Source organism: Pristiophorus japonicus, chromosome 1 (assembly GCF_044704955.1).
Source record: "Pristiophorus japonicus isolate sPriJap1 chromosome 1, sPriJap1.hap1, whole genome shotgun sequence".
Lineage (NCBI taxonomy): Eukaryota > Metazoa > Chordata > Chondrichthyes > Pristiophoridae > Pristiophorus > Pristiophorus japonicus.
Genome location: NC_091977.1, coordinates 247,771,808 through 247,792,892, shown reverse-complemented (window position 1 = coordinate 247,792,892; position 21,085 = coordinate 247,771,808). Strand labels below are relative to the sequence as shown.

Genomic DNA, 21,085 nt, shown 5'->3' with positions numbered 1-21,085 from the left:
GTGATGCGGGAGAAAATTGAAAACGAGTTGGACCAGTTGCTGAGGGCATCATCTCGCCCGTTAAATTCAGTGACTGGGCGAGCCCCATCATTTACGTCCCAAAAGGGGATGGCTTGGTCAGGATCTGTGGCGACGACAAGGCCACTATCAACCGGGTGTCCCTATAAGAGCAATACCCACTCCCGAGAGCGGAGGACCTTTTTGCCACACTGGCAGGTGGCAAGCTGTTCACCAAGTTGGACCTCACTTCAGCCTACATGACCCAAGAACTGGCCGACGAATCTAAACTACTGACCACCATCACCACGCACAAGGGACTGTTTGTTTACAACAGGTGTCCATTTGGCATTTGGTCAACGGCCGCGATTTTTCAAAGAAACCTGCTCAAATCCATTCCTGGAATGATCGTATATCAGGACGACACCCTCATCACCGGTCGTGACACCGAGGAACACCTCTACAACCTGGAGGAGGTGCTACGCCGACTGGACCAGGTAGGCCTGCGACTCAAGAAGTCTAAGTATATGTTTTTGGCTCCCGTGGTCGAGTTTCTGGGCAGGAGGGTTGCTGTAAAAAGGATTCGGCCTACCGAATCCAAAACGGAGGCGATTCGACGAGCGCCCAGGCCCTGTAACACATCGGAGCTGCGTTCATTTCTGGGACTCTTGAACTATTTTGGGAACTTTCTGCCGAACTTAAGCACAGTGTTGGAGCTGCTACACGTGCTCCTGCGTAAGGATTGCGATTGGTGTTGGGGGGACTGTCAGGAACGGGCTTTCAATCGGGCGTGGAACCTACTTTGTTCAAATAAGTTGTTGACCCTGTACGACCCCCGTAAGAAATTGGTTCGGACATGTGATGTATTGTCCTATGGGGTTGGGTGTGTGTTGCAGCAGGGTAATGCTGAGGCCAACTTAGGCTTATGCCTCCAGGTCTCTCTCTCAAGCTGAACGGGGTTATGGGATGGTTGAGAAGGAAGCACTCGCATGTGTCTATGGGGTGAAAAAGATGCATCAGTACCTTTTTGGCAGGAGGTTCAAATTAGAAACGGACCACAAGCTGTTAACATCCCTGCTGTCAGACAGCAAGGCTGAGAATGCCAATGCGTCAGCTCGCATACAGCGATGGGATCTCACGCTCGCTGTGTATGACTACACCATCTGGCACCGGCCCGGCATCGAAAACTGCGCTGACGCGCTCAGCAAGCTTCCACTGGCCACCACTGAGGGGGCAGCGGAGCAAAGCGCTGAGATGGTCATGGCTGTCGATGCCTTTGACAGCGCAGGCTCCCCCATACAGCCCGCCAGATCAAAATCTAGACCAACAGAGATCCCCTTCTATCCTTGATTAAGAAATGTGTCCTGACTGGGGATTGGGCGCCCGCACAGGGAGCATGCCCTGAGGAGGTCAGACCATTTCACAGACGGATGGATGAACTCTCCATCCAAGCCACTGCCTACTATGGGGCAGCCGGGTAGTCATGCCCCAGAGGGGCAGGGAAGCATTCATCAGTGAACTCCACAGTGAGCACCCAGGCATCGTGCTGATGAAGGCCATTGCCCGGTCACATGTGTGTGGCCGGGAATTCATTCAGACTTGGAACACTGTGTTCGCAGGTGCACGACGTGTGCTCAGCTAGGTAATTCCCCCACGGAGGTCCCGCTCAGCCCGTGGCCCTGGCCCACCAGGCCATGGTCACATATTCACGTAGACTACGCGGACCCGTTCATGGGAATAATGTTTCTCATTGTGGTTGATGCGTACTCGAAATGGATCGAGTGCATCATTTTGAATTCGTGCATGACATCCACCACCGTGGAGAGTCTGCGTGCAGTCTTTGCGACCCACGGCTTGCCGGACATCCTTGTTAGAGATAATGGCCCATGTTTCACAAGCTACGAATTCTGGGAGTTCATGTCGGCTAATGGCATTAACCATGTCAGGACAGCACCGTTCAAGCCGGCCTCCAATGGCCAGGCGGAACGTGCGGTCCAAATCATAAAACAAGGCATGCTCTGGATTCAAGGACCCTCCCTTCAATGCCGCCTATCACGCCTCCTGCTGGCCTATAGGTCCCGACCGCACTCGCTCACGGGGGTCCCGCCAGCGGAGCTACTCATGAAACGAACACTCAAAACTCGGCTGTCCCTCATTCATCCAGTCCTGTCCGACATTTTTGAGGGCAAGCGCCAGTCCCAAAACGAGTACCATGACCGAAATTCAAGAGGGAGATGTATAGAAATTGATGACCCCGTATTTGTTCTCAATCATGCTTTGGGGACCAAATGGCTTGAGAGTACTGTAATAGACAAAGAGGGGAATAGGGTCAGAGTGGTTAAACTTAACAATGGGCAGATATTCTGCAAGCATCTGGACCAAGTAAAAAAAAGGTTCAGCATGGACTGTGAGGAACCTGAGGAAGATCATGAGATGGTATTCACACCACCGTCAGTGAACGAGCAAAAAGAACATTCAGCAGCATGCATAGTCCGGTCAGCCCGGACAGGCCGGAATCACCACAGGTGACAGACACGCATACCAAGGCTCAATAACCAGAGCACCAACTGCGGCGCTCCACGAGAGAGTGCAGACCACCCGAGAGACTTGACCTATGATCCCAATAAGATGTTGAGGGGGAGGTGATGTCATGTATGTAACCTTTATGTAACAACATTGCAATACTGTACATATGTAAGAAATGCACACCTTGACCACAGGGGATGAACTTGTGGGAGACACTCCTCACCTGGTCATCCAGGTATATAAAGGGAGGTCCCACGCAGGGTCATCACTTTTTGGTCCTGTGAATAAAGGTTCAGGTCATGGAGTGACGCCTCGTGTTGATTAGACTTTACACTATCCACTCTCTCTCGGCCCCTCATAATTTTATACACCTCAATCAAGTCGCCCCTCAGTCTCCTCTGTTCCAAAGAAAACAACCCCAGCCTATCTAATCTTCCTCATAGCTAAAATTCTCTAGGCTTGGTAACATCCTTGTACATCTCCTCTGTACCCTCTCTAGTGCAATCATATCCTTCCTGTAATGTGGTGCCCAGAACTGTACACAGTACTATTTTGCCATTTGCCATCAAACATTTTTTTTTGTTGCTTTTTTTCAGATTGTTCCGTGTTATTTCATTGTGGTAATATTTGAATCAAATATAACACTAATCAGGTTACAATGGGAAGGCATGTCTGCTAAGTGCTATGTTCCAATAATATTTTTAAATTTTAAACACGTGTTCAACATTAGGTGTTTGCAGTATTTCTTTTATACCCTAACCAATTGAGAGAAATAGGATAATCTAGAGAGGGCAACTATACCTATTGTGCTAATTTTCCTTTATCAGATCAACATGCAGCCATATTTATTTCAAAACGATTGGCAGCATCACATGTGCCCCCAAGTTGCAGTTCACCTTTAGTTTCTGTAAACTAAACTTGCTTGTTTGGTGTCTCGTATTAATTTTCTTCTAAATCTGGAAAATGCAACCATCGCACACGGAAGAACAAATGAACAATTATTCTGCATTGGGAAACATATCCGGCAAGGCGTGGTTTTGAAATAAAGGTTGAAGATAGAGTCCCATTGTGCCAACCACACACACACACACAAATACCCACAAAAACAGACGGTCGATAACCATAGCAACATACTTCCAGTCTTCAACGATCTGAAAAACAAAGATTAATAAAAGTTAAAATATAGTTAATTAAAATGTTAGCAAACAAACACTATAAAGAGGACTCTAGCGACGACGTTCCCAGTGGCTGATAACAGGGAGATTCCTCTGTAGTTGCTGCAGTCGGACTTGTCCCCTTTTTTAAAGATGGTCACGATCACTGGAAGTCTAAGATCTCCCGGCATGCTCTCCTCCCTCCAGATGAGAGAGATGAGGTCATGTACTCGCACCAACAGCGCCTCCCCACCATACTTCATCGCCTCAGCAGGGATTCCATCCGCTCCTGTAGCCTTGTTGTTCTTAAGCTTTTTCTACCTCGTGCAGTGTTGGGTTTTACTGAGGTGGTAGTGGGTAGCATGCTGTGGGATGGAGTCAAGAACATTTGAGTCAAAGGCAGAGTCTCGGTTGAGGAGATCTTCGAAGTGCTCCTTCCAGGGGCCCTGACTGCCTCGGTGTCCTTGATAAGTGTTTCCCTGTTCTTGGCCAGCAGTGGGTTTGGGCCTTGGGTGTTTCGACCATTGGTGGCCTTGACTGTGATGAAGAATCCTCGCACATCATGACTGTCAGCCAGCTGCTGTATCTCCTGTGCTTTCTCCATCCACCATCTGTTCTTTAGGTCCTGGGTTTTTTGTTGGACCTCAGCCTTGAGCTGTCTGTAATGCTGCTTTACTGCTTCCGAGGTGGGTTGTTGTTTAAGACTCAGAAATGCCCTGAGCTTGTGATCTATTAGCTTTTGGTTCTCCTGATCATTCTCATCAAACCAGTCCTGCTGTTTCCTGGTTGAGTGACCGAGCGTCTTTTTGCAGGCACTGGTTATGGAGGCCTGAAGGGCAGACCAAGTGCTGTGGGTATTCTGCACCTCGGGGTCATCAAGGCACGCCAGGTTAGCTGTGAGGCACTGACTGCATAGGGCTTTCTTAGCTGGGTCTTTAAGCGCCCCAGCATTGACTTTTTTGCGGCACTGCTTCTGCTGTCCCCTCCGCTTTGGGGCTAGGTTGATATCAAAGATGGATCGGATTAGGCGGTGGTCCGTCCAGCCGTCATCAGCTCATGTCATGGCGTGGGTGATGCGCACATCCTTGCGATCCCTGGCTCGGATGATGAATGGTCTTCTCCTCTTCTCCCTGTGGCTGAGGAGTCCCAGAGTCACAGTGCGGATTTTGTCCCCTACGGGGCACAACGGACATGGTTTTTGCAGCGCAACAGCTGCAGGAAAAATGCAGGGAATGGCGCCAGCCCTTATACATGGCCTTCTTCGACCTTACAAAGGCCTTTGATACTGTCAACTGCGAGGGTCGATGGAGCGTCTTCTTCCGTTTCGGATGCCCCCAAAAGTACGTCAACTGTACATCCTTCAACTGCTACACGAAGACATGCAGGCCGTGATCCTTACCAACGGATCCATTACAGACACTATCCACATATGGACTGGGGTCAAACAGGGCTGTGTCATTGCCCCAACCCTCTTCTCAATCTTCCTCACTGCCATGCTCCACCCCACAGTCAACAAGCTCTTCGCTGGAATGGAACTAAACTACAGAACCAGTGGTAACCTGTTCAACCTGCGCCGTCTCCAGGCCAGATCCAAGGCCACCCCAACCTCTGTCGTCGAGCAACAGTATGCGGACGATGCCTGCACCTGCGCACATACAGAGGCTGAACTCCAGGACATAGTCGACGTATTTACTGAGGCGTACAAAAGCATGGACCTTACGCTAAACATCCGTCAGACAAAGGTTCTCCACCAGCCTGTCCTCGCCGCACAGCACTGCCCCCCAGTCATCAAGATCCACGGCGTGGCCCTCGACAACGTGGACCATTTCCAATACCTCAGGAGCCTCATATCAACAAGAGCAGACATTGATGACGAGATTCAACACCGCCTCCAGTGCACCAGTGCAGTCTTCGGCCATCTGAGGAAAAGAATGTTTGAAGACCAGGCCCTCAAACCTACCACCAAGCTCGTGGTCTACAGGGCTGTAGTAATACTTGCCCTCCTGTATGGCTCAGAGACATGGACCGAGTACAGTTGACACCTCAAGTCACTGGAGAAATACCACCAACGATGTCTCCGCAAGATCCTACAAATCCCCTGGGAAGACAGATGTACCAACATTAGCATTCTCGACCAGGCCAACATCCCCAGCATTGAAGCACTGACCACACTTAATGGTAGGGGATTCGGCAATGGTAATCCTGTTGAATGTCAAAGGGAAGTCGCTAGATTATCTCTTGTTGGAGTTAGTCATTGCCTGGCACTTGTGTGGTGCGAATGTTAATTGCCACGTATTAGCCGAAACCTGAATGTTGTCCAGATTTTGCTATATTCGGGTATGGACTACTTCATTATCTGAGGAGTTGTGAATGGCACTGAACACTGTGCAATCATTAACGAACATCCCCACTTCTGACCTTATGATGGAGGGAAGGTCATTGATGAAGCAGCTGAAGATAGTTGGGCTGACTGCCCTGAGGAACTCCTGCAGCGATATCCTGGGGCTAAGAAGATTGGTCTCCAACTACCTCAGCCATCTTCCTTTGTGCTAGGTATCACGTCGGATAATGGCATTTCAGTTCAAATCACACGGTTCTATTATAAGCTTTGCCAGTCATGATCTGCTGTAACACCTGTCAGCAGGACGAAACCGAAAAAAACACAGAATAAGACCATTCTCCATGAATTCCACCTGTGCATATCATCATAGGCAGTCCTTCAGAGTTGAGAAGGACTTGCTCCCACTCTTAAAATTAGTTCTTAGGTGGCTGAACAGTCCAATACGAGAACCACAGACTCTGTCACAGATGGAGCAAATAGTCGTTGAGGGAAGGGGTGGGTGGGACTGGTTTGCCGCAAGCTCTTTCCGCTGCCTGCGCTTGTTTTCTGCATGCTCTTGATGTTGAGTAGAGAGTAACACGGTTTTTGAGTTTCCTGCAAGGACATTGACAATGAAACCTTTACAGTCTACTGGAGTTCACCCCTCACAGTTTATGACATCATCTTAATTGTTAAATGTGCCATTGCCTATGTGTTACTCCAAATACAGCACAACAGATGTCAATTATTATTGGATCATGATCCAGGCTGACACTCCAGTGCAATGCTGAGGGAGCGCTGCACTGTCAGAGGTGCCATCTTTTGAATGCGACATTAAACCAAGGCCTCGTCTGCTCTCTCAGGTGGATGTAAAAGATCCCATGGTACTATTTTGTAGAAGAGTAGGGGAGTTCTCCCCGGTGTCCTGGCCAATATTTATCCCTCAATCAACATCACTAAAAAACAGATTATCTGGTCATTATCACATTGCTGTTTGCACGACCTTGCTGTGTGCAAATTGGCTGCCAACTCTCCTACATTCCAAAAGTCACTGCATTTCAAAAGCACTTAATTGCTTGTAAAGTGCTTTGACACATCTTGAGCTCATAAAAGGCACTGTATAAATGAAAGTTCTTTCTTCATTACATAAAGGAAGATGATGGCAGTGCAAAGCACAATGTATTTTATTCAATCTTGATATTCATTGGTCCTGATATTTATGGGGTGAGTTTGGGTGAAGTCGAAGAACCCGGCAATGCTGGAGATGTCGAGGTCCTGCTGAACTTAACGGCCAGGCCTCATTAACATTTTGTAGCTACGTTTCCCCTCGGCAGCCGGCCAAATATACAACCTGGCCAGCGGGTGGGAGGCAAAAACCAATGGCAGGAGACCACAGTCGTGGACCATGGGATTGGCCCTTGATAATTGGGAGAGAGAGGCCGCCATTGGGGTTTGGGGTGGGAGGAGAGACCCATGATTGGGACTGTGGGGAGAGAGGCCCGTGATTGGGAGAGTGGAGAAGCCTACGATCGAACCTATGGGGAGAAAACCCACAATTGGGAGGGCTGGGGAGAGGGGCCGCGAATGGGAGGGGGAGGAGAGTCCCTTGATCAGGACTGCAGGGACAGAGGCCCGTGATCGGGAGGGGAGTGGGGGTAGTCCAAAGGCTTCCTTGAGGGGACTGGGGGGAGCACTCTTGCTCCTCCTGTCCCACAAGGACTGCTGTAAAAGGCACTCACCTTGGGGAGCTGCCAGCTCCCTTTCACTGCCAGGTTTCCCGACCCCTGGGAAACCCGCGTGGCAAATATTACATTTTAAATCAGGCTTCCAACTGCACTGTGGGAGCCTGATTTAAATATGTTAATGAAGTTTCCCACCTCTCCACATTGGGACACTCAAACGACGCATTATCTGCTGCCGTAAAAAAGGCAATGGATATGTGCACAGTGTGTTCCCCATATTTAACTCTTTATTTGCCTATGCTGACCCTTTGCCCCCCTGTTATGGGTTGGGGCAGGGAGAGAGGGGTGATTAATATTGAGATTGTAGTTTCTAGCACGCTAAGCCAGCATGTCAGATTAACTGATTCAGGAGATTTTATCTGTATTTGATAATTGTTTTATTTTTGTCATTGCACTGCATGAACCCCTAAACGATTGCTTTGAGGGGAGAGGCGGGTGAGGGGAGGGAAGGGGTGTGCCTTCATTCCCAGACCTCTAACCCTTGCCACCCGCACTCCTTGTAGCAGGGATTCCATAGCCCCATCAGTGAATGGTGCCTTCCTCTATCTGGAAGCAAGCAATGCTGATGAAAATGACTGCTTTAACAAACTGTACTAATCTCTGCTGCACCATTTGAACAGATGTTCAGTACACTTAACAAGCAATGCTTGGCTTTAATCAATGTAGCTTCCCATTGGAAGATCCCATTATACAGGTCAAGCGCATGTTTTAGCATGCCTTGTCAAATCAGTATCATCAGGTATTCTTTTGCACCACTCAACTTGAGTAACAAAGAATATTACACAATAGAAGAGTTGCTTGCAGGTTTTACATAGAGCAGATTCATAGAATCTTACTGAACAGAAGGAGACACTCTGCAAAAGTATTAAGCAGAGAAACACTTGCCAAAATAGCCATAAGTCTGGTCCAAAAGCAGCCTAACATGACTAACCAGAGACTTACTTTACTAGAGGTGAGGATTGCTTAAAGTACAGCTTGCAGATTGCTCCCATCATTATTTGCTGGGCAGGTTAAAGAAGTGATGTCTCAGATACACACAGATACCCATTTAACAAAAGGATCCTGATTTAGGCTCAGGACCTTTATTATCACATCCATGGATGCCTATTGAGTGCCTGGATCAACATGGCAACAGGCTGCGATATTGGACTTCATTGCGCCCGTTTTGGGCACCGAAAACCTGCGAGGAGCATTGCAAGTTCTCACTTAGAAATTTTTGTGATGAGATAATAGGACATTTCCCTTGAGTACAGGTCTGCCAGTGGAGGTTCTGCAAAACAGAACTCCCCTCTACCCATGCAGCCCTCCATAGGCCCCATCACAAATTGCAAGGATGAGATCATTATTGTGATTGGTACAGCTTACCCTCCGCTGACACCGGCCAGGAAAAAAACGGAAGGTCGCCATATTGCTCCAAAGGCAGGATGGAGGCCTTAAGATTTTTCTTAAAACATACGTCTGTAACCCACCTGTCCTAACATCTCCTTATGTGGCTCAGTGTCAGATTTTGTTTGGTAACGCTCCTGTGAAGTGTCTTGGGATGTTTTACTATGTTAAAGACACTATATAAATACAAGTTTTTGGTGTTGTTGAATCTTGGGATGGACTGAAAATAAGCAGCCTTCAAAATGGTTGAATGCTCCGTTAGCTATGGAACATTCTTGCCATTGATTACCACAGCCTTGGCAAGTTATAAGGGCCTTACCAAGGACCTCAATGGAATGCATGCCAACTCTCAGCTGCCTGTGTAGCCTGGGAGCTTTTTCAGATATACCCCCTTGATGTGAGACGGCGGGGAGGAACACAGGACACGGGAGGGTGGGGGGGTTGGAAAAGATTCACCTGTTCCCGCGGACTAAAATTTCCTATTGTATCTGTATAGTGCAGACTCTATACAGGCGGCACCGGGTTCTGACCCACATTCCAGCCCCCCTGCTGGGCAAAGCACCCGCTCTCTGTCCTCTCCGCCTCCCCCCACTGCCCAACCCCTCCGAGTCTCAGGGCTAATATATTACCAATCTAGCACTTTTTATTTCGAGTATTCTGAAAGGAGCTGCTGCTAACTATTCTGTAAACAATAAAATAGATCTAAAAGACCCGGAGGCTACAGAAATCCTGCCTTTCAACTGCAGTGAAGGGGAATTAGGGACAAGCAGTATACACCAACATCATGGGCTTACTGCTTTGTGACACTACGAGAAAAAAACAGATTATGATGATGAAGGAGAAATAAAAAGAGAGCTAATAAAATATTAATGTCATGTTGCCTGGGGACTGCTGGAAATTTGCACCTTAGACGTGAATTCAAAAGGTTACCCAAATACGGGCAATCAGCTGCATCAGTATTTGTAACAAACAAGTTAATCCTTACAGTGCCAGCATCTCCAGGAAATTCCGTAGCCACTGAGTTGACGTTAAATTTCACCTCATGCACTGTGAGGCAGAAAAGTGCCTAATATTCCAGTAACAATGCTGTTGAAATGTCAGGAACAGCTTGAGCACTGAGGACAGAGGCCCAACTCGGTCCAATTACAAAAAATAATTTGTTGCAACGCACTTAGGAAATAAATTTTAAATTGGGATGGACGTTGGTTAATTGGAAGGAAATCGCAAAGACAAAAATATAAACAGACTGCCAAAAAAAAAGTTCTGGCAACTTGGTTACCAACATTATTTCAAAAAAGATTGGGCCGAAAATTCCGGCCTCGGCAGGTCCATACGAAGTGTGTGTGCACCCGGCGAGGCCTCACAAAAGCCGGTTTTCGGGGAGCGATGTGCATGCACCGAAAACCGGCTTTTCAGATCTCTTGACCGATCCTTTGCATTTCTGGGAGAAGGACATTCGCACGGCAGAGTTTGGGCTATTTGCCCAGCGAATGCCCAGCGAATGTCCTTCAAACTTTTATGCGTGGTAAAAGCAGGCGCATAGCCTACTTTTACCAGCGTAAGAATTTTAAAACATCTAAAAATTAAATTTAAACACGAATTGTTATATTAAAAGCCCTGTCCATTAAGGTAAGTTTATTTTTAACACTATTAAAACATATAAAAAAATATCTTTTGGAATTTATTTTGATCTAAAGCACTTAACTACATTTAATTTCAATTAATTTTAAATATGTGAGCTGTTTTATTTATTTATTATGCTGTGTGTGGATGTTTTAGAGGGTTTTCTCATTGATAGTAATGGGAGTCCGTACAAATAGAGTTCCCATTTTTATCAATGGGACTACTGCATAGTGATTCGTGGTCCAGGCCCACGTGACTCCTGAAAGACATCTTCCCATGCACTGTGCAGCGAATCGAGACCTCCGACCGGAATCCCTATGTTTTTCCAGGACCACGAGGTACTTTCGTAGATTCTTTTTGTGTCAGAGGCATTCGTACGAAGGAAACTTCTGACCGCAATTTTCCCCCCATTATTTGCTCATTATTTAATTGGTGTTTGTGGGATCTTGCATGCGTAAAATGAGTGCCATGTTTCCTGGGTGGCTCCCTAAAACAAGCGTTGGGCTCCTTGCATATGCTAATGAGGTGGCTAATGACTAATTTAGGACCCCGCAAGAAAATTGGGCTGCCCTGAGTGGAGTAAATGGCTACCACCAAAAAGATAGTTTACTTTCTGTTTAAGTTTGATGTGCAGCCAGAAGGAGGAGGAGGAGGAGGAATGCTCTTCTTAGATCCACAGCACTTTTGAGGGCTGCTGCCGGCCTACAATCGGCCCCTCTACCATTCTTTTCCCCCCAACCCGGGTCATACTTTCGGGATCCTGCCGGCAAGGTAAATGGCCGGACATTCATCACAAAATGGCTGAGCTGCCTGTGGAGGCAGCTCACCCAAATAATGTTCATGAGGTCCTCATAGTTGGGCCATGCTCTGTGTTGCCCATTTTAGGCCTAAAAATGGGACCAAAGGAATTTCCACCTCATTGTTCTGGAAGTGCAATGGCTATTGTGAAACTCACAGTATTGCCAACTCTCCCGAATCCATTGAGAGACGTGATTTCGGAGTAATTAGCTGATGACTGCACAGTGTCCAGCTCCATTCGCAACTCATCAGAAAATGAAGCAGTCATACCCACATGCAGCAAGACCTGGATGACATTCAGGCTTAGGCTAATAAGTAGCAAGTGACATTTGCGCCACACGTGCCAGGCAATGACCATCTCCAACAAGCGAGAGTCTATACCCCGCCCCTTGACATTCAACAGCATTACCATCGCCGAATCCCCCACCATCAACATCCTGAGAGTCACCATTGACCAGAAATTTAACTGGACCAGCCACATAAATACTGTGGCAACAAGAGCAGGTCAGAGGCTGGGTATTCTGCGGCGAGTGTCTCATCACCTGACTCCCTAAAGTCTTTCCACCATCTACACCAAATCAGGAATGTTATGGAATACTCTCCACTTGCCTGGATGAGTACAGCTCCAACAACACTCAAGAAGCTCAACACCATCCAGCCCATTTGATTGGTACCCCATCCACTTAATTGTTCGGAAAGTGCAATGGCTTTTGTGCAACTCACAGTATTGCCAAATCTCGCGAGTCCATCAGGACTTTCATATATAGACTAGCAGAGTTCCTGCGGTGTTCCTCACGGTGAGTCAGAGAATATTGTATTTTATAATAGAATTGTTATATTAGGTAACACACAATTAGCAGGGTCACCGAGTTACAGCGAGTGAATAAGTCAAATTCCATTTTCATTATGTGGCACTCTGGAGTTTTTGCCAGAGATTTGGGGAACAGTAATTTCTCACTGGTACTTTCCTACCCGGCTTTGTCTCTTTTGATTTGTATATTCCCTGTTCTTTGGTTCTGATTTGCGGCTGTTTTACTTACTGAACAAAGTGCGATGTCGAAAGTAATGTAGGTCAAAAAGGTAGGTTTTAATGAGCACCTTAAAGGAGGAGAGAGAGGCGGGGAGGTTTAGCGAGGGAATTTCAGAGCTTAGGACCTTGGCAGCTGAAGGCACAGTCACTGATGGTGGAGCGATTAAAATCGAGAATGCTCAAGAGGCCCGAATTGGAGGAGTGCAGAGATCCCGGAGGGTTGTAGGGCTGGAGCAGGTTATGCTCTGGAAAGAGTAACGGTCAAAAGCAGAGCGAGGCCAGCCAGTAAGTGACATGACAGCGGGGTCACTGATCCACCTACACCTGCTCCTATTTCTTATGATCTTACGTCAGTAATCGGTTAGTGACGGGCGAATGTACTTCCTGTCTGGGGGCAAAAGTCATAGAACAAGCTTCTTGTCCGGGAGCAAAGGTTAGTGAAGGGGTCGAGGCAGGAAAAAAATAGCAAATCATGATTTCTATACCAAATCTCATTATTTTTAAGATTTCATCTCCTGATTTAGGAGGCAGTGGGCAATGTTCCCACGAAGGTGTGTGCGCGTATGGCAGTGCAGTAATCTGAGAGGTCCCACGCAGGCCGCACACTGACTTTTACATTGGAAATACCGCGCATGCGCAGAAATTTAAAGGGACCTCGCATCAAAAGAAACAGGCTGCGCAGAACAAAACAAAGCATAGATCACAGGGGGCATTGACGGTGGGTTTGGCAATACTGAACTCATCTACCCTGCTAACCTTCCTTCTTTTGTTGCCCTCTGAGATGTACCATAGCAACAAGTGAAGTCAGAGCACCAAGAGGAAGCTGGTCCCTCAATTGATGAGGCCCCACCTCATCAATTCTAGCATCTCACCCTCACAAGCACCATCACAGGGACATGCATCCCTAAGGGCTTAGTTAGCAAGTCAGGGGGGGAGTTCAGATGATGCTGCACAGAGAACAGATGGCCAGGAACTTGGGATGGAAGATGAGGATCCAGCATTAATTACACTCTGAATGGAACTAGGCTCAGTGCTGTGGAAAAGCAGGGAGATTTAGGGATACTGGTTCACAGGACATTAAAGTCAGCACGTCAGATTGATAAGGCTATTGAAAGAAAAGCTTAGGCCAGAATTATAGGACTTATCTCAAGAGGGAAAGATGAATCTGTACAAAACCTTAGTAAGACATCAATTAGATTGGTGTGTGTAGTATTGGGCTCCACACTATAGAGAGGATATTGAGGCTTTAGAGAGGGTGCAATGCAGATTCACGAGGATGCTGCCTGGTTTGAGAAGATACAAAAATGAAGAATAACTTCAAAAATTGGGCCTTTTTTGATCAGAACTACGCAGATCATGGGGCAATATGATAGTAGTGTTTAAAATGATAAAAAGGATGGGACAGGGTAGATAGAATCAGACTGGTTCCATTCGAATTGCCAAGAATGAAGGGTCACAGATGCAAGATTGAATGTAAGAGATTTAGAGCAGAGGGCCGGTGAAACCTCTTCACCCAGAGAGTTGTGAGGCTGTGGAATTCTCTTCCAGGATGAGGCAAACACATGTCAAGATTCAAGATTAGATCGGATAAGTGGATGAAGGAAAAGGGGCTGAAAGGGTATGGAAACAGGGTTGGTAAATGTGATTAGAGCTATTTGCTCGCATGGCAGGTAAACGCTAACATGGACTACTTGGGCCGAAGTGCTTGTTTCCTTGTGGTAACTTATATGTATTTCTGTGTAGTTGGTCCTGTCCACAAGAACATAAAATGGCTTCTGCTGATGATTCTTGAGACCCAGACATCAGGGGTCCAACATTTAGAAGACGATTGTTTGTGGAGCATTAAATGAATGTCTCGGCCTTTGAGTTGATGTCCCAGGATGTGCTGCAGTTGGTGCTGCATATCCTACAGCTGTGACACCACCACGATGTGGACACAGTCAAGCACTCAACTCTGAACTTGAGTGGTAGTTCTCCCATGGTCTGCAGCTAGGAGAATGATTTTCATTATGCAGAAGGCTATTAGGACATGGAATACTGTACCAAGATCATAGGTGGAAGCAGAATCCAGAATAGCTATTCAAACAAAAGTGAAGAAGTATTTGAAAAGAAAAAACTTAACAAGGTATGGGGAAAGGGCATGGGAATGGAAGGAAGTGGAGAGATCTTTAAGAGAGCTAGCATAAGTACAGTGGGCCAAATGGCTTTTTTCTGTGCAGTACAATGAGGTGGGAAAAAGCAGTCAGGGTTAGGTTCACCTTGCAGCAACACAAGAAATCATTCCTGTAGGAGATCATTCTGGGTTCTCAGCTGCCCAGAGATAAGGTCCACCTCAGTCCCCCCACCTCCGCCTCCCTCGCCCCCAAGGTTACTGCTGGAAAGCCCCAGCCTGCCACCTCCAAACTCCTGCCACTGAAGAAGCCCAAGGAGAAGTAAGAAGTGAGGGTTGACGGGCAGTGCTTAACAAGCAAAATAAGGCACACAGATTTGTTGGGTATAAACATTTTAAATCACGACTGGGATACAAGCGATTTGGGGCAAGGTGGGAGAAATCCTGTGAGAAAGAGTAGTGAACATTTTGCAAATGGGAGCCATTGTGCTTCTGGGCTTAAACAACATGTCAGCACATGAATAAGTTGAAAGGGAGGGGCAGGACTCACTTTATAGCAGCCACTAATTTTGTTCAACTAACGGAGTCGCTTCTGAGTTTTCCCTGTAGCTATTTGGCAGTTGGCAAAGGGGCCTCCTGTACTTGCTCTTCCTCAATCAAGGTTTCAGCAGATTGCCAGCCACACTGGCCTTGCTCACCTTCTTGTTGTCCTTTAGACCATTAACTAGCAGTGCTTTGCAGATAGCGAAAATGATCAGCATACAGCACACCACAATGATTCGAAAGACCCCAGCACGACTGATCTGGGGCATTCCCTCAGATCTATCCAGGCGCCTGATATCCCTATGGTCTGTGGAATGGCAAACCTAGTGGCACCATTGGACTTACTGTATCGGCGAGATCCTTGGAATCTGAACCGGTGTCATGAGCCATTGCCAATCAAGTCAGCCAGGCACTTGCCTTTGACCTGTGAACAGTGGTTGGGTTGTGGCCTCTCTTAAAGGAATCATGGCAGCTCCTTGTTTAGCATGGATTCACATGCATAATGAGGTGCTTCACATTGCACACTAGTTACACCTCTTTTACACGGATCTTGATTCTTAGCGTTTGGCAAAACATGTTAAGTAGGAAAGACAAATTAATTTGCACTTGTAAAGTCATGTCCTCGGAGCATTGAAAAGCGCATTATAGTCAATTAATTACATTTGAAGTGTCGTCAATATTTTGCAGGGAAACACGGCCGCGAATTTGCACACAGCAAGGGAGGGAGATGGAATGGGCTTCATTAAAGCAACACTTAAATATCACGTATGTAATGTGGTCAGGATTGATGTGAGTGCAGGTGACCTCTACCCCACCCCCCCCTCCCCAAAACCCAGGTGGAGGAAAATTTTAATGGGGAATGAGCAGTGACCCATTTTCCTCCATCACCCAGCATGGATCTATCAGAAGACAAGCAGTAAATGGGAGGAACGTCTGCACCAATTCATTTTGTAATAATTAGTATTTAAAATGAGCAGCCCCTTCACTAATTGTGGAATGTATCTTTTTTTGACTGTGTTAATACAAAATTGTTTATTAATTACATGGGACAAGAATTCCCATATATGGGATACATGATCATATCTACCAAAATCTGGATTTTGAGGTAACAAATGTGTAATGTATTTTCTTTATGGGTTCTTTGATTAACATTTCATAGCAACACGTTACTTATTAAGAACTAGTTGGTTTATTAACAAAGGTTTAACAAATCACACTACAGATTACCAGTTCATCCACTCGGCTCACAACTGTATACTTCATCGTGGATGACCGAGATCCAATCGTGGATGACCGAGATCCAACTGACTGGGGTTTTATTGAGTCTTGTGAACATCACGTGACTGGCTAAGCCACTCACAATGCAACATCTCTACAATTATTTTTTAAAGCTTTAAATCAAGTGCCCCCTTTATTAAAGGGGCACTAGAACCGACAAATTAACAAATTAAACTTTTGAACATTAAACCAATCAAATTAAAATTTGGTTGCTGCGGATGATGATGCACTCCAGTCCTTCCGGTGCCCACCTCTCGTGGAAGGCTACTCCATCTCCAGGGACACCCTAGTGGGAAGGTAACCACGGAAGAGAGGCAGGCAGTCAGGATGATCGACTCCCTCGATCGCCCGCTGGCTGGACCAGCAAATGGCCACCTTGGCCATGCCCAGGAGCAGTTCTACGAGGAGGTGCTCTGATCTGCCCGCTCCCCTCCGCACCAGGAGCGCAAAGATCAGGAGCGTGGACTGAAATTCGAGGAGCAGCCCCTTTAAATAATGGAACAGGGGCTGCAACCTCACGCATTGAACATAAGCATGGAACACGGACTCCTCCAGACTGCAGAAATTGCAGGTGGCCTGGGGGTCCGTGAAACGACTTAAAAACTTTTTGCACAGGTCTGCCCCATGCAACACCCTCCAGGCCAAGTCCCCAATAAATAAAGGGAGGACTCCCGCATAGAGAGCACTCCATTGTGGACGCCCGCCTCCTCCGGATGGCAAGATGGTGAGCTATTGTGTGTCTGGATGGCAGACAAGGATGGCAAAGTGGAAAGTGTGCAAGAGCAGCCCGAACAAGAATCCCTTCCACACAGAACTGAAAGGCATGGAGGGGATTTTCTGGAGGAGGCTCGTCAAAATAAGAAATCGGAGCAGGAGTAGGCCATACGGCCCCTCGAGCCTGCTCCGCCATTCAATAAGATCATGGCTGATCTGATCATGGACTCAGCTCCACTTCCCCGCCCACTCCCCATAACCCTTTATCCCCTTATCATTTAAGAAACTGTCTATTTCTGTCTTAAATTTATTCAATGTCCCAGCATCCACAGCTCTCTGAGGCAGCGAATTCCACAGATTTACAACCCTCTGAGAGAAGAAATTTCTCCTCATCTCTGTTTTAAATGGGTGACCCCTTATTCTAAGATCATGTCCTCTAGTTCTAGTCTCCCCCATCAGTGGAAACATCCTCTCTGCATCCACCTTGTCAAGCCCCCTCATAATCTTATACGTTTCGATAAGATCACCTCTCATTCTTCTGAATTCCAATGAGTAGAGACCCAACCTACTCAACCATTCCTCATACATCAAACCCCTCATCCATGGAAACAACCTAGTGAACCTTCTCTGAACTGCCTCCAAAGCAAATACATCCTTTCGTAAATATGGAAACCAAAACTGCACGCAGTATTCCAGGTGTGGCCTCACCAATTCCTTGTATAGCTGTAGCAAGACTTTCCTGCTTTTATACTCCATCCCCTTTGCAATAAAGGCCAAGATTCCATTGGCCTTCCTGATCGCTTGCTGTACCTGCATATTATCCTTTTGTGTTTCATGCACAAGTACCCTCAGGTCCCGCTGCACTGTGGCACTTTGCAATCTTTCACCATTTAAATAATAATTGCTCTTTGATTTTTTTCTGCCAAAGTGCATGACCTCACACTTTCCAACATTATACTCCATCTGCCAAATTTTTGCCCACTCACTTAGCCTGTCTATGTCCTTTTGCAGATTTTTTGTGTACTCCTCACACATTGCTTTTCCTCCCATCTTTGTATCATCAGCAAACTTGGCTACGTTACACTCAGTCCCTTCTTCCAAGTAATTTATATAGATTGTAAATAGTTGGGGTCCCAGCACTGATCCCTGAGGCACCACTAGTAACTGGTTGCCAACCAGAGAATGAACCATTTAGTGAGGCGGCAGCTTCTGAAGGAGGGTTCGGGTGCTTGGCATCGATGAGGAATTCTGTTTGGATGGGGGTCAGTTCGGACGGGATCACCCCACGTGCTTGAGCCTCCTCGACACACCTTGTGGGGTCAGGGCCCAGTGCCTTTTTTAACGACTCGATCGTATTGGCCGCGCACGTCGGCCCAGATAGGCACCGTGCCAGCTCCTCAGGTGCCATTCAGCCCACTTCTCCGCCATTGAACAGATCCCTGACCCTGGTCACCTTGCCAAACCTAATCCTCTCAATCGCCTGCCACCAAAAACCGCGCTCGTGGAGGTACGGATTCCTGAGCAGTGGCTCCCGAAGGGCAGCCGCCACTCTGGATGGGGGAGAACTGCGCTTGGTGGTGACTCTGTTCCAGACCCTGATAAGTTCCTGGTAAAAGACAGGCAGCCCTTGCATGGTGGTCCAGATGCCTCAGGTTTACAAACAGGAGCTCTGTGTCGTAATTGAGGCAGTACTGCTGGTGAAAGAAATACGTTGCCAGCGCACACTGTTGTATATGGAGAAAGAGTCAGACTGAACACTGTGAGCTCAAAGTAAAGTGTGACCTTTGTCTTTTATTGCAGGTCTCCAGAGTGCCTCTCCAACCTGTGAAACCTCCTTAAATACCTGTGCTCCCAAGGGATTATGGGATCCCTTGGGACTCCAGGGGATGAACCCTCTGGTGGCTGTTCAGAGTAAATACAAATATACATATATAACAAGACCCCATCCCCCTAACCCCCCGCGCCCCCCCCTCAAAGCCAATAGCATAACTATTTGCAATGTGACGCGATCTGAGGCCCTTCTTGCCTTGGATGATCGTCTCGGTATGAAAGCTAGTGTTGTTGAATCATTTGTTGGGGCCTCGCTGGGCTGCTGTGCAGCTGGCCTTGCTGGGCTGCCTGGTGTGCTGGGACCTGCAGGGCTGCTGCGGATGATGGGTTCTGCTTCATGGTCAACCGTGGTGCCGGTTGCCACTGGTGTGCATGTTGGGGGATCAAAAAAGGTAGGTTCCAAGGTGGGTTGCTCAGAATAGTCCGTGAATCTGAGTTTGATTTGGTCCAAGTGTTTCCGATGAATTAGTCCATTTGAAAGTTTGACCCGAAACACCCTGCTCCCCTCTTTGGCCATGACAGTGCCGGGAAGCCACTTGGGACCTTGTCCATAATTTAAAACAAATACAGGATCATTGATTTCAATCTCGCGTGACACATTTGCGCTATCATGGTATGCACTTTGTTGAAGCCGCCTGCTTTCTACCTGTTCATGTAGATCAGGGTTGACTAACGAGAGCCTTGTCTTAAGTACTCTTTTCATTAGTTCAGCAGGTGGGATCCCAGTGAGTGAGTGGGGTCTCGTGCGGTAGCTAAGCAGGACTCAGGATAGGCGAGTCTGCAGTGAGCCTTCAGTTACCGTCTTTAAGCCTTGCTTGATGGTTTGCACTGCTCTCTCTGCCTGACCATTGGATGCTGGTTTAAACGGGGCAGATGTGATATGTTTGATCCCGTTACGGGTCATGAATTCTTTGAACTCAGCACTGGTAAAACATGGCCCGTTGTCACTCACCAGGACATCGGGTAAGCCGTGTGCGGCAAACATGGCCTGCAGGTTTTCAGTGGTGGCAGCGGACGTGCTAGCCGACATTATTTCATATTCAATCCACTTAGAGTACGCGTCTAAAACCACAAGGAACATTTTACCCAAGAACGAGCCTGCATAGTCAACATGTACCCTACCTAGACCATGATTTGGAGGGCCAAGACCATAAACTTAGCGGCGCCTCCCTGGGTACATTGCTTAACTGCGGGCATGTATTGCATCTGTGAACGCAGGACTCTAAGTCCGCATCGATACCGGGCCACCACACGTGGGATCTGGCAATCGCTTTCATCATTACGATGCCTGGGTGGGTACTGTGGAGGTGATTAATGAAGGAGTCTCTGCCCTTCTTGGGGACCACTACTCGATTGCCCCACAGAAGGCAGTCTGCCTGTATAGACATTTCATCTTTGCGCCGCTGGAACAGCTTTATCTCTTCTTGCATTTCCACTGGGACACTGGACCAGCTCCCGTGAAGCATACAGCTTTTGACTAGAGATAATAAGGGGTCCTGGCTTGTCCAGGTTTTGGTCTTCCAGGCAGTGACGGGTGATTGCTCACTCTCAAGTGTATCCATAACCATGGCTAGATCTGCGGGCTGCGCCATTTCCACCCCCGTGGTGGGCAATGGCAGCCTGCTGAGAGCATCGGTGCAGTTTTCTGTGCCTGGCCTGTGGCGGCTGATGTAGTTGTATGCGGACAACTTGAGCGCCCATCTCTGGATGCGGGCCGATGCGTTGGTATTTACCCCTTTACTCTCAAAAAACAGGGATACAAGTGGCTTATGGTCAGTTTCCAATTCGAATTTTAGCCCAAACAGGTATTGATGCATTTTCTTTACCCCATAGACACATGCTAACGCTTCTTTCTCAATCATGCTGTAGGTTCTCTCAACCTTAGACAGACTCCTGGATAAATAGGCAACCGGTAGCAGTTTCCTGAAATCATTAGCTTGTTGCAATACAAATCCTACGCCATATGACGATGCATCACATGCTAGTACCAAACGCTTACATGGATCGTATAACACAAGCAATTTGTTTGAGCAT

At 47.3% G+C, this 21,085-nt stretch overlaps 1 protein-coding gene across 1 annotated transcript in view; it reads right to left on the bottom strand.

The window, feature by feature from the left end:
• Nucleotides 1–3,521: 3,521 nt before the first annotated feature.
• Nucleotides 3,522–21,085, bottom strand: part of LOC139262392 (neuronal acetylcholine receptor subunit beta-4-like) — a 117,907-nt gene continuing 100,343 nt past the window's right edge. Inside the window, exon 6 of the mRNA XM_070877616.1 lies at nt 3,522–3,674. Coding sequence (XP_070733717.1) covers nt 3,522–3,674 — 153 coding nt within the window. The remainder of the gene's footprint in view (nt 3,675–21,085) is intronic.